The sequence below is a fragment of the Thunnus thynnus genome, chromosome 12 (assembly GCF_963924715.1).
Source record: "Thunnus thynnus chromosome 12, fThuThy2.1, whole genome shotgun sequence".
NCBI classification, from domain to species: Eukaryota; Metazoa; Chordata; class Actinopteri; order Scombriformes; family Scombridae; genus Thunnus; species Thunnus thynnus.
The window spans coordinates 23,162,100-23,180,025 of NC_089528.1; the positions used below are offsets into that span (position 1 = coordinate 23,162,100).

Here is a 17,926-nt window from a genome sequence, read left to right on the forward strand (position 1 = left end):
CAAACCCCAAATTATCCATTCGATTTTCTGTTATTTGGGTTTTATAACAGTTTATTCATAAGAGGTCTAACAGGGAGTTGGACTTCTCGGGGGTCTAACTGACCTCAAACATAAGTAACATCATCATAAAACAGCTACTGTATATTTTTATGTTTGTGAACGACTTTTTGGCAAACTAAAGGAAATTTATATTTGCTTAAGCACATCTAAGCATGAAATATGATGAGGATAATGAATAAATAAAACCGAAGCTTAAAAAAACACAACATTAAAGAGCAAATTGCGTTAATATTAGAGATCACACGCTGGTGGTCATAGGATTTATCACAAGATCAGTGACTATTGATTGATGCTTATTTACAACCTTAAATTAATGACGACTGACTGTGTTGACAGCTCACAGGTTCTTGTATAATCCAAGTTAACTGTACTACTTTACCTCAACTGCCTTCAGTCTGCACAGCTGGACCAAATAAACGCCAATAGAGTCACGGTCGGAGTCAGGAGGAGGGGACACCTCCGAGCTGTCTCCTCATTCACACAGGCGGGGCTCACACGTGCCCTCTACCGGCCAGACAGTGCGCACACAGCCGCTGCTCTCCTGGAGCTGCCGGACCACTCAATCCATGCGTAATTCAGCAATCAGGACTCACTCACATTCCTCCTCCAAGTGTGGAGCAAGCCGGCAAGGAGCAGCCGTGTCGGCGATCGTGTCCTCTCACCCTCGACAGCACGCCAAAGGGACAGAGGGCAGGTCGAAGACTTTAGATACAACACACCTAAAAGTATAGGTAGGATTCAAGTTGCAATAAAGAAAGAAGAGTTGCCAGTTAACCCCGCAGCTGGGGGTTAACGCTACGACGGCGCTGTCGACATGGATAAAGTTATCAATTGCTTGTTTGCTGCAATAACCCTGCTGTTGTCCGTCCGAGGGGAAGTTTTTAAAGGTAAGGAGGATTACCTGGAGATGTTTGCACGTACAGAACATGTATTGTTTTATGCCACAGCCGGTGGACGAAGTGCAGGGTCAAAGGCACTTAAACTCAGTTTGACCGCTATTTTTTCTGATACTTAAGCAGCAGTTTTCGCTTGTAAGCCTTTAAATTATATTTATGGTGTAAATTCGAGCGTATGTAACGGTGGTAAAGTATGTAAGTTATAAGAGGATGGCTTTTTAAAGACAAAATAAGCTTAAAAACATACAGCATGCATTCAGGAAAAATGAATTTTGCTCACACTTGATCAGCAGTCAAATGAATGTCACAGTTTATCTCACCTTTTGGAGCTGCTGCGCGTAACGAGCAGGTGCGCTACGGGCACCGGAGCAACTCCCCTGCTGTCAATGGCACGATTCACATGACCACAAGTTTAGTGTTCAGTGTTTGTGTCTAACTTTATCTTGATAAGTTGCTGTCTAATGTGATTAACCTCAAGGGATTCACGCACCAAAGAGTCACCGTGCGCTGCTGTTTGCGCGGCGACTCCATAAGACCTACCGGTCATTAGGCTATTTCACCGCGAGCTCGGTGTGAACTTTATTTCTTATGTCCCAGTGACCATGTGGACATCGGCTACAGTCACCTTAAAGTGTTGTTCCTTACCTAAAACTCCCAATGTGAATTATATTGGGTGCGCGGAGTGCTTCTCATTTCAGGTTTTAGTGTTTTTCAGCCCAAGCGCAAAAACAAACTCCACATGTCTACAAGCCTACACCTCTACAACAGCTTGTGTATAACGGGTATTCTGTAATTTCTATTTTCCTCTTAACTTCAATTTCACTGCAGCAAAAGAACGAATAGTTGATAAAACATATTTCTGTAGAACTGTTGATGTGTAGTCGGTATCCGCGTTCAAAAAGACATTTGAATGAAACCAGCTATTAAAAAGTCAATCTGTTTTACAACCTGTCATTGTTTTGGCAAATAACGGTTTCACCTGCACGCGCTCTGTCTCAAGATGTTTCTGAAAAGTGTTTGCTTTGTCATTTTAATCTTTAATCTTTTGGAGTTTTACTTCAATTTTGATGGGTTTGCTGTTGTACTGGTTAACTGATGCAAACTTTCCCATCCAGCACTTCTCTTCAAATTAATGATATTCATACATAGACAGCTTTCATTTGCAGAAGGTCTATTCAAAGCTGTGTGAGAGAAAAAGTTCTGGGATTAGCACCATATAGTGAATTGACTTATTAGAATTACTGAAATAATAGTGCAGACTTTCACTTCCAGTGTAATGGTCGTAGACTGCCCAGGGGGACTTAACATTCAGTCTAATTTAGCCCCTAAAGGGGTCATTTCTGCTGGCATTATCTTTGTGGAAAAAGGCACATTAGCCTATATTCATGCCAATCAATGTATAGATAATGGATGTCCAGTCTAAGGGTGGTCCATGCTGTCAATACAACTGGAGTTGCTTTGAAAAAGCTCATAAATATGTGGAATAGGCTGGTTTTATCTTTGAGTGTTGTTGATTTGATATCCTGCATAGACGCTGAGGGAGCGGTGTGTGAGGCGAAGTTGTGGTGTTATGTGTGGTTTCAGTTATAGTTGGATGCTGTGGGGCTCAGTAGACGACTACTGATGCATTTTTCAGAGAGCCTGTTGGGGGCAGCATGGTACACATATAATATGATACCCAGATGATGAAGTTAAACTGCACAGAGTGGAGGTCTGCGGAGTCAGACACATAGATCAGAATTCAGATGCACTTTGGAAACTATTTGAGTCTGTGCTGTGATGAAATTTCAGTTTGATCACAACCTTGATTTAACTAAACAACTCTGCTGCTAAATAAATTACATTTTTATTTTATTTATGCATCCCTACTTTCTCCAAACTGCTCCTTCTCACTTCAGGGATGTTTTTACAGAGGACAGCTTGCTAAGAGCATAGTCAGAGACCTACAGAAGATGTATTAAAACATTTTTATTATAAATAAATAGTTTTTTATCTCCCAATATAAACCCCATGGGTCAATTCTAGTGACTGAGAACTCTCTTACCCTGAAGCTCAAAGTATTCCCAGTCCATTTTTGTGTGAGGTTTATCAATCTTGCCCGCTGGCAACCGTAGGACTGGGAGATTTATTGGAGTGGGCTGCACTGCAGGGCTCCCAGCGGTGCCGAAACCATCGATAAATGTGCTCCTAATTGCATGAGTGTGTGTGTAAATATGTAAACCAGGAAGAAATCAATTGGATGTGTTTTACTCTCTCTGGCTAGGTGACGGATTAGCCACACACGGATGGAGAGGTAGAGGCTAAATATGAGCAGCTCCAGACATTTGTTATGGAGAGTATGTGATATCAGCTCGTGTGATAATTAGATCACTGAGGTAACCAGAGTACCGGTCTACTTCTGTGCACTGTGACTGCGTAGCCACAATTTGATCACAGGGAGTCAGTCTTTTGGAAGTCTTTTAATTTACGCATTAAAAAAAAACCAAACCGATACCACAATCAGAATCACACAGTATCAGTTTCATCTTTTCCTGTGTGAACTTGTTTATGCACCTGCATATCTTCTCCCAGTGGCATGGTGGAGATGAGCTGCACTTTTGTTTTTTGTTTTTTTTCCGTCCCTGTTGCATTCACAATGGCCCCTAGATGCTCTAGGTTAAGAGAGAAAGCAAAAAAAAAAACACTATAAATCACTTGTTGTGTATGGCCAGTGCCTCTGTTTTCTACATTATGAGGACAGCTTTTTTTTTTTCTACAAGGCCTGGCCTTTGATATCTATACTCTGTCTTTTGACCGAACACATTAAATTCCAGGGAGCTGTGCGCTTTGTTATGTTTACCACCTTTTCTAGCAGCCATAAAACCTGCCTTGTTTTCTGATAGGGGCGAGCCGTGTGTTGAGAATAATGCCCATGCTTGGAGTGTAGAGCTGTAGTTTGTCATTGCGGAGTGACTGCTGCTGATAGCGTCCTGGTTGACCGATCCTGATTGCCATCCAAGCTGTGACTAAGGAGTAAAACAACACATTGGCTGCTCGGGAAGATAAACAGCACTTCATTTGAAGTCTGGCAATAATTTAGATAGTTTTTCACTCATGAAATGTTTTTTTTTTTTTTTCCTCTCCCAGCTGACTCAGATTTAATAGAGACTTTTCCGAAAGGTGTCCTGAAGGGTGGCAGTTTCCTTTGTGTAAGCCAGTGGAGAATGAAATTAAATATGCATGTGATTTTTTTTATTTTTTTATTTTACGATGGCTTCAACCATGTTGTAGGAGAAGAAAAAAAAGCTCCACAGTGATTGATGATAGTACAAAGCAGAAAGTGAGGTGTCTACATTCTTCTGTAACTTTGCTTTTCAGACACTTTTATTATGATGATAATGAAGGTGGGGGAAACACATGGATTACTGAAGCTGTTCAAACACTGCGGTACATGTGTGCCTTCCAAGAGAAGGGTCTGCTGAGTTTGTTAGCAGAGCTGTCTTAAGACTGTTCATGGCTGGTAGATAAGGCTGGGCAATAGATCAATACAATATTGATATTGTGACATGAGACTAGATATTGTCTTAGATTTTGGATATTGTAACATCGTGATATGGCAGGAGTGTTGCCTTTTCCTGGTTTTAAAGGCTGCATTACAGTAAAGTGATGTCATTTTCTGAACTTACCAGACTGTTCTAGCTCTTCTAGTATTTGCCCACTTTATATCCACATTACAAAACAAAAATCTCATTGTGTAAATATTTTGTGAAAGCACCAATAGTCATCCCTATAATACTGTCGCAATATTGATATCGAGGTATATGGTCAAAAATATTGTGATATTTGATTTTGTCCATATTGCCCAGCTCTAGCCCAGCCTACATGGCTGCAGCTTTAAGAACTTGCACATATTAAGTGCTGATATATAGACTTAGAGTATTCATCTGAAGTGACTAGACTGACAGGAATATTATCCATTTTTCACTAGGAGGGATGTCTAACATATGTCTGTGTGGAAAAAATGAGATCACTGCTGGTAATACTCCTACAAAACAGCCATCCACAGTGTTTCTTGCAAATATCCATTTTGTTTTTGGAGTTACACATTCCTTCTTTGCACAGATTACTGGCCAAACATTGACAACCTGATATCATATTATCATATATCCGGGTCATCCACGTTACAAAATTAAAATGAAAAAAAAAAAAAGAGAAGCTATATGAAGCATCAGCAGCAAATGTCAGGATCTGGTGTCATGTCTGCGAGTGATATCAGGAAAAAATCATAATATAAGAAGAAGATATTGATATTTTCCCATTCTCATTAGACTTATTATAACAGAATAACAAAACATGTTGCATTTTGTGTAAAGGGCACACAGCTTGACACATTATTCAGCTTTGCTCCAATGGGGGAAAAATCAGCATCTGTTCTCTGGAAGCTGCCACAAGGGATTGTAGGAAATGTAGGAAATCACGAACTGAAGTAGAAGATAAGGGAGGTTGAGGCAAAGTCGACACACCAAAAAAGTAAACAACACTTCATCACAAAATAACTCCTGAGACGCCTTGAAAATCGCAGATTGATGATACATAGCAGTGCATGAGTAACCAAGCGTGGACTTTTTCATTAATTTAGGCAGCAAGTATCATAATCAAGATATAATGCACAAAAGTTTTTTTTATTTATTTTTTTTTTTCAAGGATTAGTTTGATTTATTCAAATATGGTGTTACAGGTTGTTTTGTTCTCATCTTTCTATACCTTGTTACAGTGTTTTTTTGCCACTTACTATACTCTATACTGTAAATAATACTTAACCACAGTGAAAACAAAAATCTAAAATCTAATTGAAGTGGTATTATAGGCTTAGGAAGGTGGCACATAGTGCAGCCTGTATTTGCACAGTGATATGATGTGTTGGCTCTATCCTCCAGCACACTGGATCTAAAATCAAACAATGATTATGGGGATAAAGTCCTGACTCCCAGCTTTAATATGAGGGTGTTCACATCCTCCTAAGTCAAACAGTGTGTGGGACTGGGGCCCTTTTAAAGGACCAGTGTATAAGATTTGGTGGCATCTAGCAGTGAGGTTGTAGATTGCAACCAAATGAATACACTTCCCCTCACCCTCCCCTTCCAAGCTCGTAGGAGCCAGTGTTTGGTTTGTCTGTTCTGGGCTACTGTAGAAAACATGGTGGTGCAACATGGCAGTCTCCGTGGAAGAGAGCCCGCTCCATGGATGTATTATAAGAGCTGGATACTGGACCAAAAATAACGCCCATTCAGTCCAATAAGAATTGCTCGGCTGGTGCATACACCAAAAGAAGTTTCTAGCTTCCGGGATTGCTTTCACGTTGTGTGGCCCATTGAATATGTGCAGTGGTGTTTCCTCCACTGGCCCCGCCTGTGAGTTCCCGTTCAACCCATAGACTTTACATTGTGATGATGTCACAGATTTTAAAATCACTTTTCTCCACTTAAGGAATGTTTTACGAATATAAAACCTCCATGGATCAAAATTCATAATAGAAAAAGTCATAACTGACCTTGTTTGCAGTTCGAGGTGTCCTGTCAACAGTTTTACAGACATCTCTTTTACAGTGGTGGTCTATGGGGAAATGCTTTTTGGGCTGCAATACCACAAGTAGCCACTGGGAAAAATTGGCTGTAAGGCTGAGCAGCAGAGCCTCCAATACAATACAATACATCCATGGCCCACTCCCTATGTAGATAATAAGGCATGCATTTTAAGGTAACGAAAACACAATTCTTATTTTCATGGGACTTTATACTAATTAAAACATACTCATGAATATTAACCCATTTCTGCCAAGTCCGTTCCGCTAGATGCCACTAAATCTTACACACTGGTCCTTTAATACATATGACTTCAATTTTAGGGCACAGAAAGTAATTGGAAAACTTAACATAAACTTAAAATTAAGTCATTATATTTAATCCTCCAAATACAAAATAAATGCAGAGGCCAAGTACTTAATTAGTTTTGCATGTAGTCATCCAGGGAACCCAAGAGTGCTCTTAAATATATGTGTATTTATCACTAAATTATGTGAGGGGAATAATGTCTATGTCTACTGTCAGTACCAGGTGTAATCAATCAGTTTTTACTATGTCCACCCTGATGAAGACCCTGTGAGGTCAAAACCAGAATTTTAAACCAGTATGCAAGACTAAATGAAGAGTTTTGATATAATTCGTCTGAAGAGCTTATCTTTCTTTGTTGTCATCATATTTAATATGTATTTAATTAGGTGTCAAATCCTTTCTAATCAGTGACCCCCAAACATCAGCAGACACTGGAAATCTTCACCGGTGATGCTCTGGCAGGCCTTTACTGTGGCAATCTTCATTTTTTGCTTGTATCGGAGGCTTTTTTTTTTTTTCTTCTCTCAGATTGTTCTTCAGGAGGAGTCCACATGATCAGCTGGACTGAGTCAGATGACTGACCTTACTGTCTGGTCAAAAACATTCCACAATTGACCATAAAAGGGTTCTTGTTTACTTTGACTGTATGTTTAGGATCATTGTCCTGCTGCATCTACCTAAAATTTGGAGACTATGTATAAAAAAAACTATGATTTCTACACTGTTCACCTAAAATTGACGTGAAATTAAAGCTCAAATTAAAGCTCAAATTAAAGCTTAAAGTTCAAATTAAGCTGAGAGCACTTTGAAGTGAAACAATGACTAACTGTGAGGTCAAAGTGCTGGAGTTCAACAAAACATGTGACCATCCAAATACTCATGGTCCACACTTTGAGTATGGAAATTGGTTAACTGTCGCCTGTCACGAGCACTTCCAAGCCATAAGAAAAGTGAGTAAACTCTTCGAACGCAAAGTCTACCAATATGGTTCATCATCTTCATATCCCTGGAGTGCCACTCCACATTCAATCATTAGCTGTTGATTTGCAAGTGATTTTATTTACATTCTTGAGAGGCAGTAATAGTTTGAAGTTCATTCTCGAGGCGGTTGATGTGGCTATGTTATCTGGGAGCTCTGCAACAGAATGATAATTGGCCTTGAGATGTGACTGTGTGAAGGATGCTGGACAAACAGAGATGCTCTAATTATACACAGCTCCTTCTTCAAATGAAGAGGATAAAAGCTAATGAATTGCACACAGGCCAGCACAGGGGCTGCCTAATGAAGAGAGTGAGAGACAGAGACGGGAGTGTTTGTAAGAGAGAAAGAGTTGAGGGGAGAGAGAAACAGAGTGTGTGTATGTGTTAGGCATGCTCGAACAATTCTGTGATCTCATCACCATGTCTAAAAAAGAAAAAAAAAATCTATGGTTGAAAAACAACAACTTACTATGCAGCGGATCATGTTTACAGAAGTCTGCATTCATTGTAGGTGGCTCAGAGAGTCCAGGCGCTCAGGAAAATTTCACTAATTAATGCTCCAAGGGTCTCAATTGTTATTAATGGTGACGAGAAGGAGGAGGGGAATGAGGGAGGAGTAGGAGAAGCAGTTTAAATCAGGACATTACGGCGTGTCCGCTCACTTTTGCACAAAATTATTAAAAAGGACTTTTAATTTTTTATTTAGCAAATGTTCACTTCTGCTATCCTGAATTAAATCTTTATCTGTGACCAATGACTGGCAGCTGCACCAACGCTTTTACCCTCAGACTGCATTGACCCCGACCCTCGCACATCTTGGAAACCTGCTGTTCAATCACCTGGTTTCTATTCAGCATTATCGCCTATAACCCAGGGGTTATTATGTGAATCGAAATTGATTCTGATAGAGCGCACTTTGATATTTGGTTCAGGTGAGGCATATAGACTTGACCTGAAAGTGTGAAGCTTAATTTCAAGTCTGTCAAATAAAGCTCTCGCCTCTACTTTGACACCAGAGTCACGTAGTTGAAATTTTGAGCCACGCACAGGGCAAACTTTTTTTTCTGTAGTTTCAAGTTGCCTCCTTCATGGGACAAGTGCACCCGCTAACTTGGAGGAGACTCTGCTTCGTGCCAAAAAGCTGTCTGCGTAGGATGCCTCTGCTCACACGACTGGTGGTAGTGGTGGCAGTGGGAGGAGGGGGTGTGCTGCTACTGCTGTTTCACCTTGTCTCCTGTTATTTATTAGGATTCTGTCAAGGCTCGCACAGTAGGCAGGTGTACATCCCTCCTCCTCTCCCCATTCGGGCCTTATGAGTATAACCAGGGGCAAAATTCTCCATTACTGTCAGTCTGAATCTGTTGCCGTCACATTAGCGCACGCCATGTAGTCATTAATGCATTAGGCCTTGTTTGAGTGCCAGTTATTTGCATTGGCTTTTACACTGTCTATTGGCCCTTGTGCTAAAAGCTGCCTTGGCTGAACCTATTGACCATTTAACTGTTCAATAATGAAGCGATCCCTGAGGATGAATTAGGCCTTGGTGGTGCAGTTGAATAATGGTTATTAGGATGTGAAAAAAACAACATTAGTATCATATACATTTTTATGGCCTTTTGAGAGGCACATGTAGCAAAACTCAGCTATAATTTACCAACACTACTGTATATTTTTAATGCAGAGGTATCCCTCTAGCATACAATCTCACCACTAACAGTCGAGCACACTATTATCCACCCTTATCCTCCACTTCTTCCTCCCACAGCAGAATGTACCTGATTATACTCCTATCGGTCACACTCTGGCGCCTATTTGGAGGCTGTTATCTGTTTGCGGTGGAGACTCCTCAGGGAAGCATACAGCCGATAAGAGACTGTTGTTCTGTAAACAGCCCTCTGACCTCCTCAGGCTGGGCTTGGCTCTTTTTCAAATGGGTCTCTTTTGTATTGGCCCGAAGCTCAAACCTCCGCGTGACTGACTCCCCAGGGAGAGGTTTAATGGCATTACTGTACGCTCCGCACCACGCAGGGTGGTCACTCTGGAGCTGTCGGAGCCTGAGGGGGGGGATGTTCGTGCCTTCAGAATTAGAGGGAAGGAGGGAGAATACGATGGTGGGAACGATGTTGTAGAAAGGATGTACTGTTGTCTCTTGCTCAACATTCGGAACATGAGGATAATGATGTGAATGACCCCTTTATGCCCCTAAACTGGAAGTTGCCTATGTGAATGAAATTATGTGGTGATAAAGTGGTCAATCTCCATTTTAGTTTTTAAACTATGTGGCAATCCCCCTATCAAAACATGAATTATATTCTCATTTGTGCTTGTCCCTATGAAAGTCTTTTAACTCTGAAGAGTGAAATCTGACATGAGTCAAATCCATTAATATCTCTTCTGCTGACAACTTGACTTCTTGCTTGACCGTCCACTATCAGGGACCATTGGTCAGCATCACTGATGTCAACTTGGTTTCAACTTTCCTTGTTTAATTTGCGTGCCTGAGCAAACAATGCATTGAAAATCAGTAGCTATGGGCGGTACTGCAGCGGACTGTTCACTAAATCACTTTGGTGTTAAACACTACTTCATTGAAATGGCTAGTGAGACACACAGCTGCAGGAGCTGCGTTAAAGACAGAGCAAACACAAAACAATAACTGGAAAAGATGATGCTTGGCTTGAAGCTTGACTCCCACCCTGTAATCAGAGTTTGCCACGCTAAAGAAATTACAGGGCACAGGAGTCATTAGGAGTGTGGGTGCAGCTCTGCATTGCAAACGGAAACAAAGTTGAAAACACATGTTTTTGGAATAATGCACATCTGAATAAACAAACCGGTGAAAATCTGACAAGTTGATTGTAATGATAGGATGCTGCCGGCCGGGAGGATAAATTCAGTTTGATGTGATGTCTCAGGGACTTATTGGTATCAGGGCAAAAGGAAGAGTAATTAATGTGGAAAGCCTCCAGGAGCAGTTGGTTATTCTACAGTGTTATCATTAGTCCCCCTGCCTCATTGGCATTAGACTTAAACAAGTTAGAACAGAATTAACTAGACATGTTTGTTTTATTTTGAAGGAACCATCATATTAAAGTGAAACAATCTTGCTTTGTTGGATTTTTTTTTACTTTCAAAGCAGTTTGTCCATTTGTCTTTTGTGCGCTATAGCCTCAAGAGCTACAACTAAAATGTTTTGAACACAGTGTTAATATGTTTCTGTCATGTGAATATTATAACCCACTGCTGAAGCTATGGTTTGGATAAAATGCAAACATATCTTTTCCCTGTCCTACTAAGTCTTTGAGCAAGTCCCAAGGCTAACTGAGGATTTCCCTATTGCCATTCCCAGAACTAAATGGGGCATTATTCATAATAGGATCTCAGCTGAATGTAGGTAGAAGGGAGATTCATACAAAATGGCAGGGACATGAAAAAATCCAGAGAAGCTGGATTCACACCACAAACCATGTGTTTTCCTGTTAAATACTGTACACACATACATTTGTTTAACCAAACCAAAACATTTCTTTGTCTGTTTTATTTTCTGTTGGTTGTCATGGTGTTGGCAGCTGTACTACTAGTTTTAATTTGCAATTCACATCCTACAAACAGTGTAAATGGTTAAAATTAGTAACGCATCTGTTATGCATTCAGGTTGGAAGCCTGCTGGCTCCCTGTTAGCGTGTTGCTAGCTAACATACATCAAATGAAACTGAAGGGAAGCAAGAGAGCTTTTGGCTACATACCATAACTCTAAGCAAGGAATATAATAAAATGACATTTGCTGTGAATTGATATACAGTAAGTTTGGCTTGTGTTCCTGGCAATGGTAATTACCAGAGCTAATGTCATTGTTTTTGACTGGTCCATGGTTTTCAACAGTCAGTTCCTAACCGCATGAAAAGTAGTCATTGTGTGGTTGTTGCAGGAAATAGCTTTGGACATATGATTCCAACAGTATACCTAGCCATTTTGAGTCAGGCGTGTCATAACTGAGGAGTTACGACTGTAGTTCACCATCTGATCTGATGAACATGAGCTCTCCAAGATTAGTTTCAAATTTTTCATGTTTACCGCACGTTAAGACCTGTTGATATTTTAAGAGCAACTAAAAGTGAGTATGTCTCACATTTCACATTTCTTTTGTCACTTGGGTATACAAATTGCTTTCCAAGGTAGCTAAAATGGTTTGGCCCCATAATGGCCCAAATCCGGCAGGCCAGAAGAAATAACTCGGCCTAAGTACGGTTGCCAGACTCTTGTCAAACCCCGTTTGAATGACGCCCCAGAATCGGCCCAAGTACACTGATCCGGGTCCGGCTGCTGAAAATGAATCAGCATTGCAAGCATAGGGCCGCAATTGCCCCAACAAAAATGGCAGACCTAGCCTATACTGGTTCGAGTCTGGGTGCCAAAACCTAACCAACACTGCCAGCATTGGGCTGCAATCACCCCAACAAAACTGCCAGAACTGGCCCATACAAATTGGCCCAACGCCGGAGGCCAGTTTTGCCAGAACTGGCCCATGTGTAAGCCAGTTGACAGCTTGTAAAAAGTAATGGCTGACCCAGTATTCTGTCAGAGCTACCCCAATATCTGCCTATGATTGACCATGTCTATTGCCAGAACTAGGAGATGTTTGATTAGTAATACAAAACCACATATATTTAATAAAAACAAGAAGGGCCTTTCCCTTTCCCAATGCAGAATTTAAGACATTTTTTTGTGTTCAGCATAACACTGAAACTCTAGTTGTAATGATTTGCTTTTGATATTTGGAGTTGACACAAATGAATCATTTTGTTGAACATTAAATTCAAAACTACCCAAATTATTGTCAGATGCACAATGTATGCTTTATTCATTAAATATCCCCTGCAGACATGATTTAGGATCTATAAAAATACTCTGTTTTGAATACTTTGTGTAATGTGTTTAATTACTCACATATTTCTTAAAATTACATTAAAAAATACATTAAAATAACAGCCTTCTAGTGTCAAACTCTGCAAATACTGTGCTTCATTCTGCACAGTAAAGCTCAAACATCCAAGTGAAGTAAAAATAAGTGTTTTTTTTTCATGGCATTTCCTCCCCAACCCTGCATTACCCCATGTCTACCTCCATAATACTCATACATGTGCTACTTTTTCAGTTAAAAATGACACCATGAATATCTGCTATAAGAATTTATTTTAACAAACAAACAAGTAAACAAGTAACATAAGATAGATACACGGACAGATACAGTTGTATGCAAAAGTTTGGCCACCCCTTGACAAATAACATATTTTAGTGATTTTTTTAATTGAAAAGATGTAAACACAGTCTCTCTAGGATATGGCAAAGGCACAATATTACCAGCAAACATTTTTCTTCAATTTTTCTTCAATTTATGCCATAAAAAGTAGTTACTTTTTATGGCATAAATAAAAAAAAAAACTAAAAAATAAAAAATAAAAACATTGTGGCATGTGCAAAAGTTCAGGCACCCTAAGAGTTCTGAAGCCTCAGATTCTTTTTCAAGGTCTCAGACCTTAATCAGCTCGTCAGGCCTGAGGCATGTCAACAATTGTCATTAAGAAATGTCAGCTGGTGCCAATTTCAAAGCTTTACAAATATTCTGACTCTTCAAACCTTGTGCAAACACTCAGCAACCATGGATTCCTGTAAGCAGCTGTGTAAGACGTATTGATACCCACAATGCAGGGGAAGGCTACAAGAAGATAGCAAAGCGTTGTCAGCTTGCAGTTTCCACAGTGCCAAATGTAATTAAGAGATGGCAGTTTAGGGGAACTGTGGAGGTCAAGATGAGATCTGAAAGGCCAAGAAAACTCTGAGAGAACTGTTGATATGCTGGTCAGAAAGGCAAATCAAAACCCTCATTTGACTACAAAAAACCTGCAGGAAGACTTAGCAGACTCAGGAGTGGTGGTGCACTGTTCCACCATGCAGTAATGCTTGCACAAACAAGACCTTCATGGAAGAGTCAGTAGAGGAAAACCTTATCTACGTCCTCATCTTAAAATCCTATCCCCCCAGACAGATGATAAATAGACAGATAGACGGATAGATAAATACAGAGATAGACAAATAGATAAATACACAGACAGATAAATACACAGATAGACAGATAGATAAATATACAAAGAAAGAAAGAAATCCCCTCCTGATGTTGGGACAAATCCAAAGTCCTCATTCTGTGCAGGAATTACTTTCAAAGTTCAGCTGAAGACAACATGATAATTTATCAGTATGTGTTAGTACAAAATTCCTTCTTTGTGTGACAGTCCCTCTGCCATAGCTCAGCAAGGCAACACTTTCTGTGGAAACGCATGGAGGGAATTATGCACTAAAAGTATTAATTCTGAATGTATCTACTTGTTTTGTTTAAGTCATAATGCTGAAGGAATTCCTTTAGAATCTCTTCTCTTCCAGTGTGGACAGAGGGAACAATCACAACAACCAATAGCTTTTTCAAGATACATAAGAACATGTCAGTATTTTTTATGACAGACTTAAAAAATGTAGGCCTATCCTTTAAAGGTAGAGTCAGTCATTCTGGAGAAAGATTGTTGATATTTGAACTAAACACCCAAACAAAAACACCCCTTCCTTCGTGCTCCTTCAGAAGCTCTGCCCCCCAAATTCATGGAAGCTCATTGCCAAGGCAACGACCAAAAGAGAAATATGGTGGAATCCAGAGCAATGCGTCAGCAGTAGAGTTACTTCTGTTCCTCTCACACATTATCATGAGTGGGAAATAATTTTGTCTTATGTGAGCACAACAGTCCATCCATATGCTCCTGAGCGTCAGTAACATCACCGTGCTGGTTGGGGACTAACAGCTGCCTGCTGTTGCTCGCTGGCTGTTTGGGGCGAATAAACACAAATGATCCCGCAGTTAAAGTCGCGCGAGTAACGTGAATAAACACAGATGATCCCAGGGGCAAACTCAGTTTGGTGTAACCTCATATTGCCGAAAAAGTACAGGCACATTTAACTGTGGGATTTTCCACAACAAAGAATAGGATTTTTTTACAGAAATATCTTCCACAGAAAAATCGTCCTGCACACTTTCACTTAATGAGGCAGCACACTCTGCAGAAGGAGCTTTGACCAAGCGCTAGAAAGCTGAATCTCTGCCTCTATTCTAAGTCATCACACAGTTTTTCCTTTGGTTGATAAAAACATTATCACGTCAACATTAAATTCTCTGCTTACTTTAAACCAGTGGTCTTCAGTTTCCATGGTTTACAGCACTGCAGTAACACTGTGAGGGAGACAGTGGAGAGAATGCCGTTAGCATTGACAAACGCTAACAGATGATGTTCAAAATGTTGAAAATGAGGCTCCAAAAACTATCTGACCAGCTAGCTAATGTTTCCAAGGTACTACAAGACATAAAAAAGTTAGGTTAACATTGCAGGTAACGTTAGTTATGAGCCTGTTTAAAAGTGAGCAAGCTCAAACTTACCGGTTGGGACAGTTAGCTTAGCTACCGTATCTCTGTGTGCTAACGTTAACTCTTTACTCCGGCTTAAAAAACACACATATGACAAACAGTCAATGCTAGTTAAGTTACAAGGTTAAATAATATACATTATCTGATTGAAAACCCTGTTGATTTCATTAATCACCAACTGACAATGTCAATGCTGTGCGATTAAGTTAAAATTCAAATTTCCAAGTAATTTCCTATGTAATGCATGGATGTATAAACAAATCCTTTTGTGGGCGTTGTAACGCTCAAATAATTGATTGGCTGATTTACAGACGTCTCTTTCACAAAGTAAATCTATTGGAAAAAGTCTTTTTGGGTCAGTGTGCATCACGTGACGGATGCAGAGGTTGTAATTACACATTTTGGCCACTATGTCAAATTGGCTTCAAAGCCTGGCGCTTTTAATGGGGGCTAGATGTGACATTGTGAAATATCACTTAAAGCCTGTAAAGTGAAAATAGTGGCCACAGTCAGTAACATTACCTCTGCATTTGTCAAACAAAAGTTCCTGCACATAAACTATGGAGGTTGGAATATGCCACCTGAATTATTTTAGACTGTTAAATTGTTTGATTATATGAATTCATTAATTAATTGCTAAATTTGGCTAATTTGAATAGATGTCTTACATTTTAAATTGATTAATTACATTTTGCTCAAAGTAAAATAAATTAAATTTAAAAAAATGTATCTTTCCATTTTTTAAAAATTGAACGAACAGAACAAACCAGGTCCATGGGTCATTATGAAATCACTCAATTATAGGTTTAAAGGGAAAAAACCCTGACAAAAAATAAATTAATAAGAAGTAGAATGAGAAGAAGAAAATAGATACATAATTAACATAAAATTAACAGGAAAAAAGGTTTAAAAATGTTCTCTCTTCTCAAAGTAGGTTTTAAAAAGATCATTAAATTTGCCAAGTATTAATGTTTACTTTTTATGTCTTGAAAATATTAAGAATATACTAATTTAAATAAATGTTATTTTCATTTTATTTTTTTATTTTTTATGTTAAATTTAAATTACAATAATTAAAATGAAAAATTAAAATCAAATAATCAAATATTGAATATAATATTAATTGATTGATATTAATATTAATCTTTTAAAAACAAAGGAAATACAATTATTACTGTAATAGTCTATAATTTTAAAAGTCCATTATTATTCCAGTGGCACATTCCAGGCTTCATAATGAAATGATATTAAACGTTTCATGATTTATTTGTCATTGTTAGTAATTATTAATAAATGTGCCAATTCTCGGCACATTCTCGGAAATCGGCCCAAGTCCACACACCCAAAAACCTAGCCAAATCTGGCAACCATTACTGGGCCAGAGACGGCTCACCTTAGATGAGCCGCTGCCAGAACATAGCTGTGTGTGCCCACACTTAACTGGAATCGGCCCAATTCGGCTGGCTACCTGTTTGCTTTCGTAGCAGACACTGTTCTATGAATATGCATTACACACTATTCTTGCATCACATTTGTTGATGCCAAAATGAAAACAAAGATTAATCATCTCAGTGACAGATCTTATATCACCTGCTCATGTCCTTGTCACTCTCAACTTAATTAAATCATTCAATAATTAAATTATTTCTTGTATACAGTCAGAATTGGTACTGAAGCTATTTTTCTTTTAAATTAGCCTCTTAGTATGGTCACTTTACTGAACATGATATGGACGATAGTGGACTGGATGTTGCTGCATAGTTTCTTTAGAGCAAAAAACAGGGAAAACTGAATATATAAATATATAAATGTGAGCAAAATTTATGATTGATATATGTATGTTGATATAGGTTGTAACAGCATCACAAAGTGCAGATCAGGATTGCAGTGGCCTGGTGAGGCAGAAGCGCACAGGCTTGGTTCAGAGGATGAATAATTCACTCCCATGAGCCCAGACTTCTTGCCGTGAGACTAATATTCAACAGCACCTATGTGTCTGAAAATCTTCTCCCCCTTCAACCCACGAAGGTTCTTTTCCCTGGAGAAAACCTCACCCTGCCATCACCCCAGCTGTGCTTTCTCCAAGCTTGGATGACAGGAATGTACAGAAGAAACGTAGTCCAGTGTACAGCAGGCTGCTGTGTGACTGGACTCAGAAATACTGAGAAAAGTTTGAACATAATTAATGGCTGGGTATCAAACCTGAATACTATATTAGTTTTGACAGAAATGCATTTGTAGCACTGCATGTTGAAAACAGCCAAGTAACAAAAGCTGGCATTTAATTTCTGGTCAGATTTGTTATCTTGTTTGCGTGTGTTTGGATCAGATAGTCCCTGATTTAAATCAACATTTTGACAATTTTACATTTTTTATTTTGGCAGCGTTCTTGTGCAGCTGCTTGTGCACACTGTTGTTGTTGGTATTGTCACAAAAAATCATGCATCAGAGTAGTATTAATACATACCCAGCCCTAAACATAATGCACATACTTCTGCTGATCAACTCCAGGTTGAGTTTTCAGATATCCCTTTTCCATTGGATTTACACTTTGCAGGCGTTATATTGTTATGTTATTGTTATACGCAACAATGACATAGCTTCTATGACTTTGGTTTGAGATCAACATGCTGAATTTTCTTCTTCTTCTCTCC

The 17,926-nt window shown here is 39.3% G+C and overlaps 1 protein-coding gene across 9 annotated transcripts in view; it reads left to right on the plus strand.

The window, feature by feature from the left end:
- Positions 1-497: 497 nt before the first annotated feature.
- Positions 498-17,926, plus strand: part of LOC137194475 (receptor-type tyrosine-protein phosphatase mu-like) — a 168,629-nt gene continuing 151,200 nt past the window's right edge. For 6 of the 9 annotated variants that reach the window (XR_010930971.1, XR_010930972.1, XR_010930970.1 and 3 more), the window contains exon 1: positions 499-947. Coding sequence is in view for 6 of the 9 variants with exons in the window: in XM_067606391.1 (XP_067462492.1) it covers positions 875-947 (73 nt within the window). In the remaining 3 variants the exon portion in view is untranslated. Of the gene's footprint in view, positions 948-17,926 lie in introns of all 9 variants that reach the window. The other 3 variants (XM_067606394.1, XM_067606400.1, XM_067606392.1) reach the window with 2 other exon arrangements.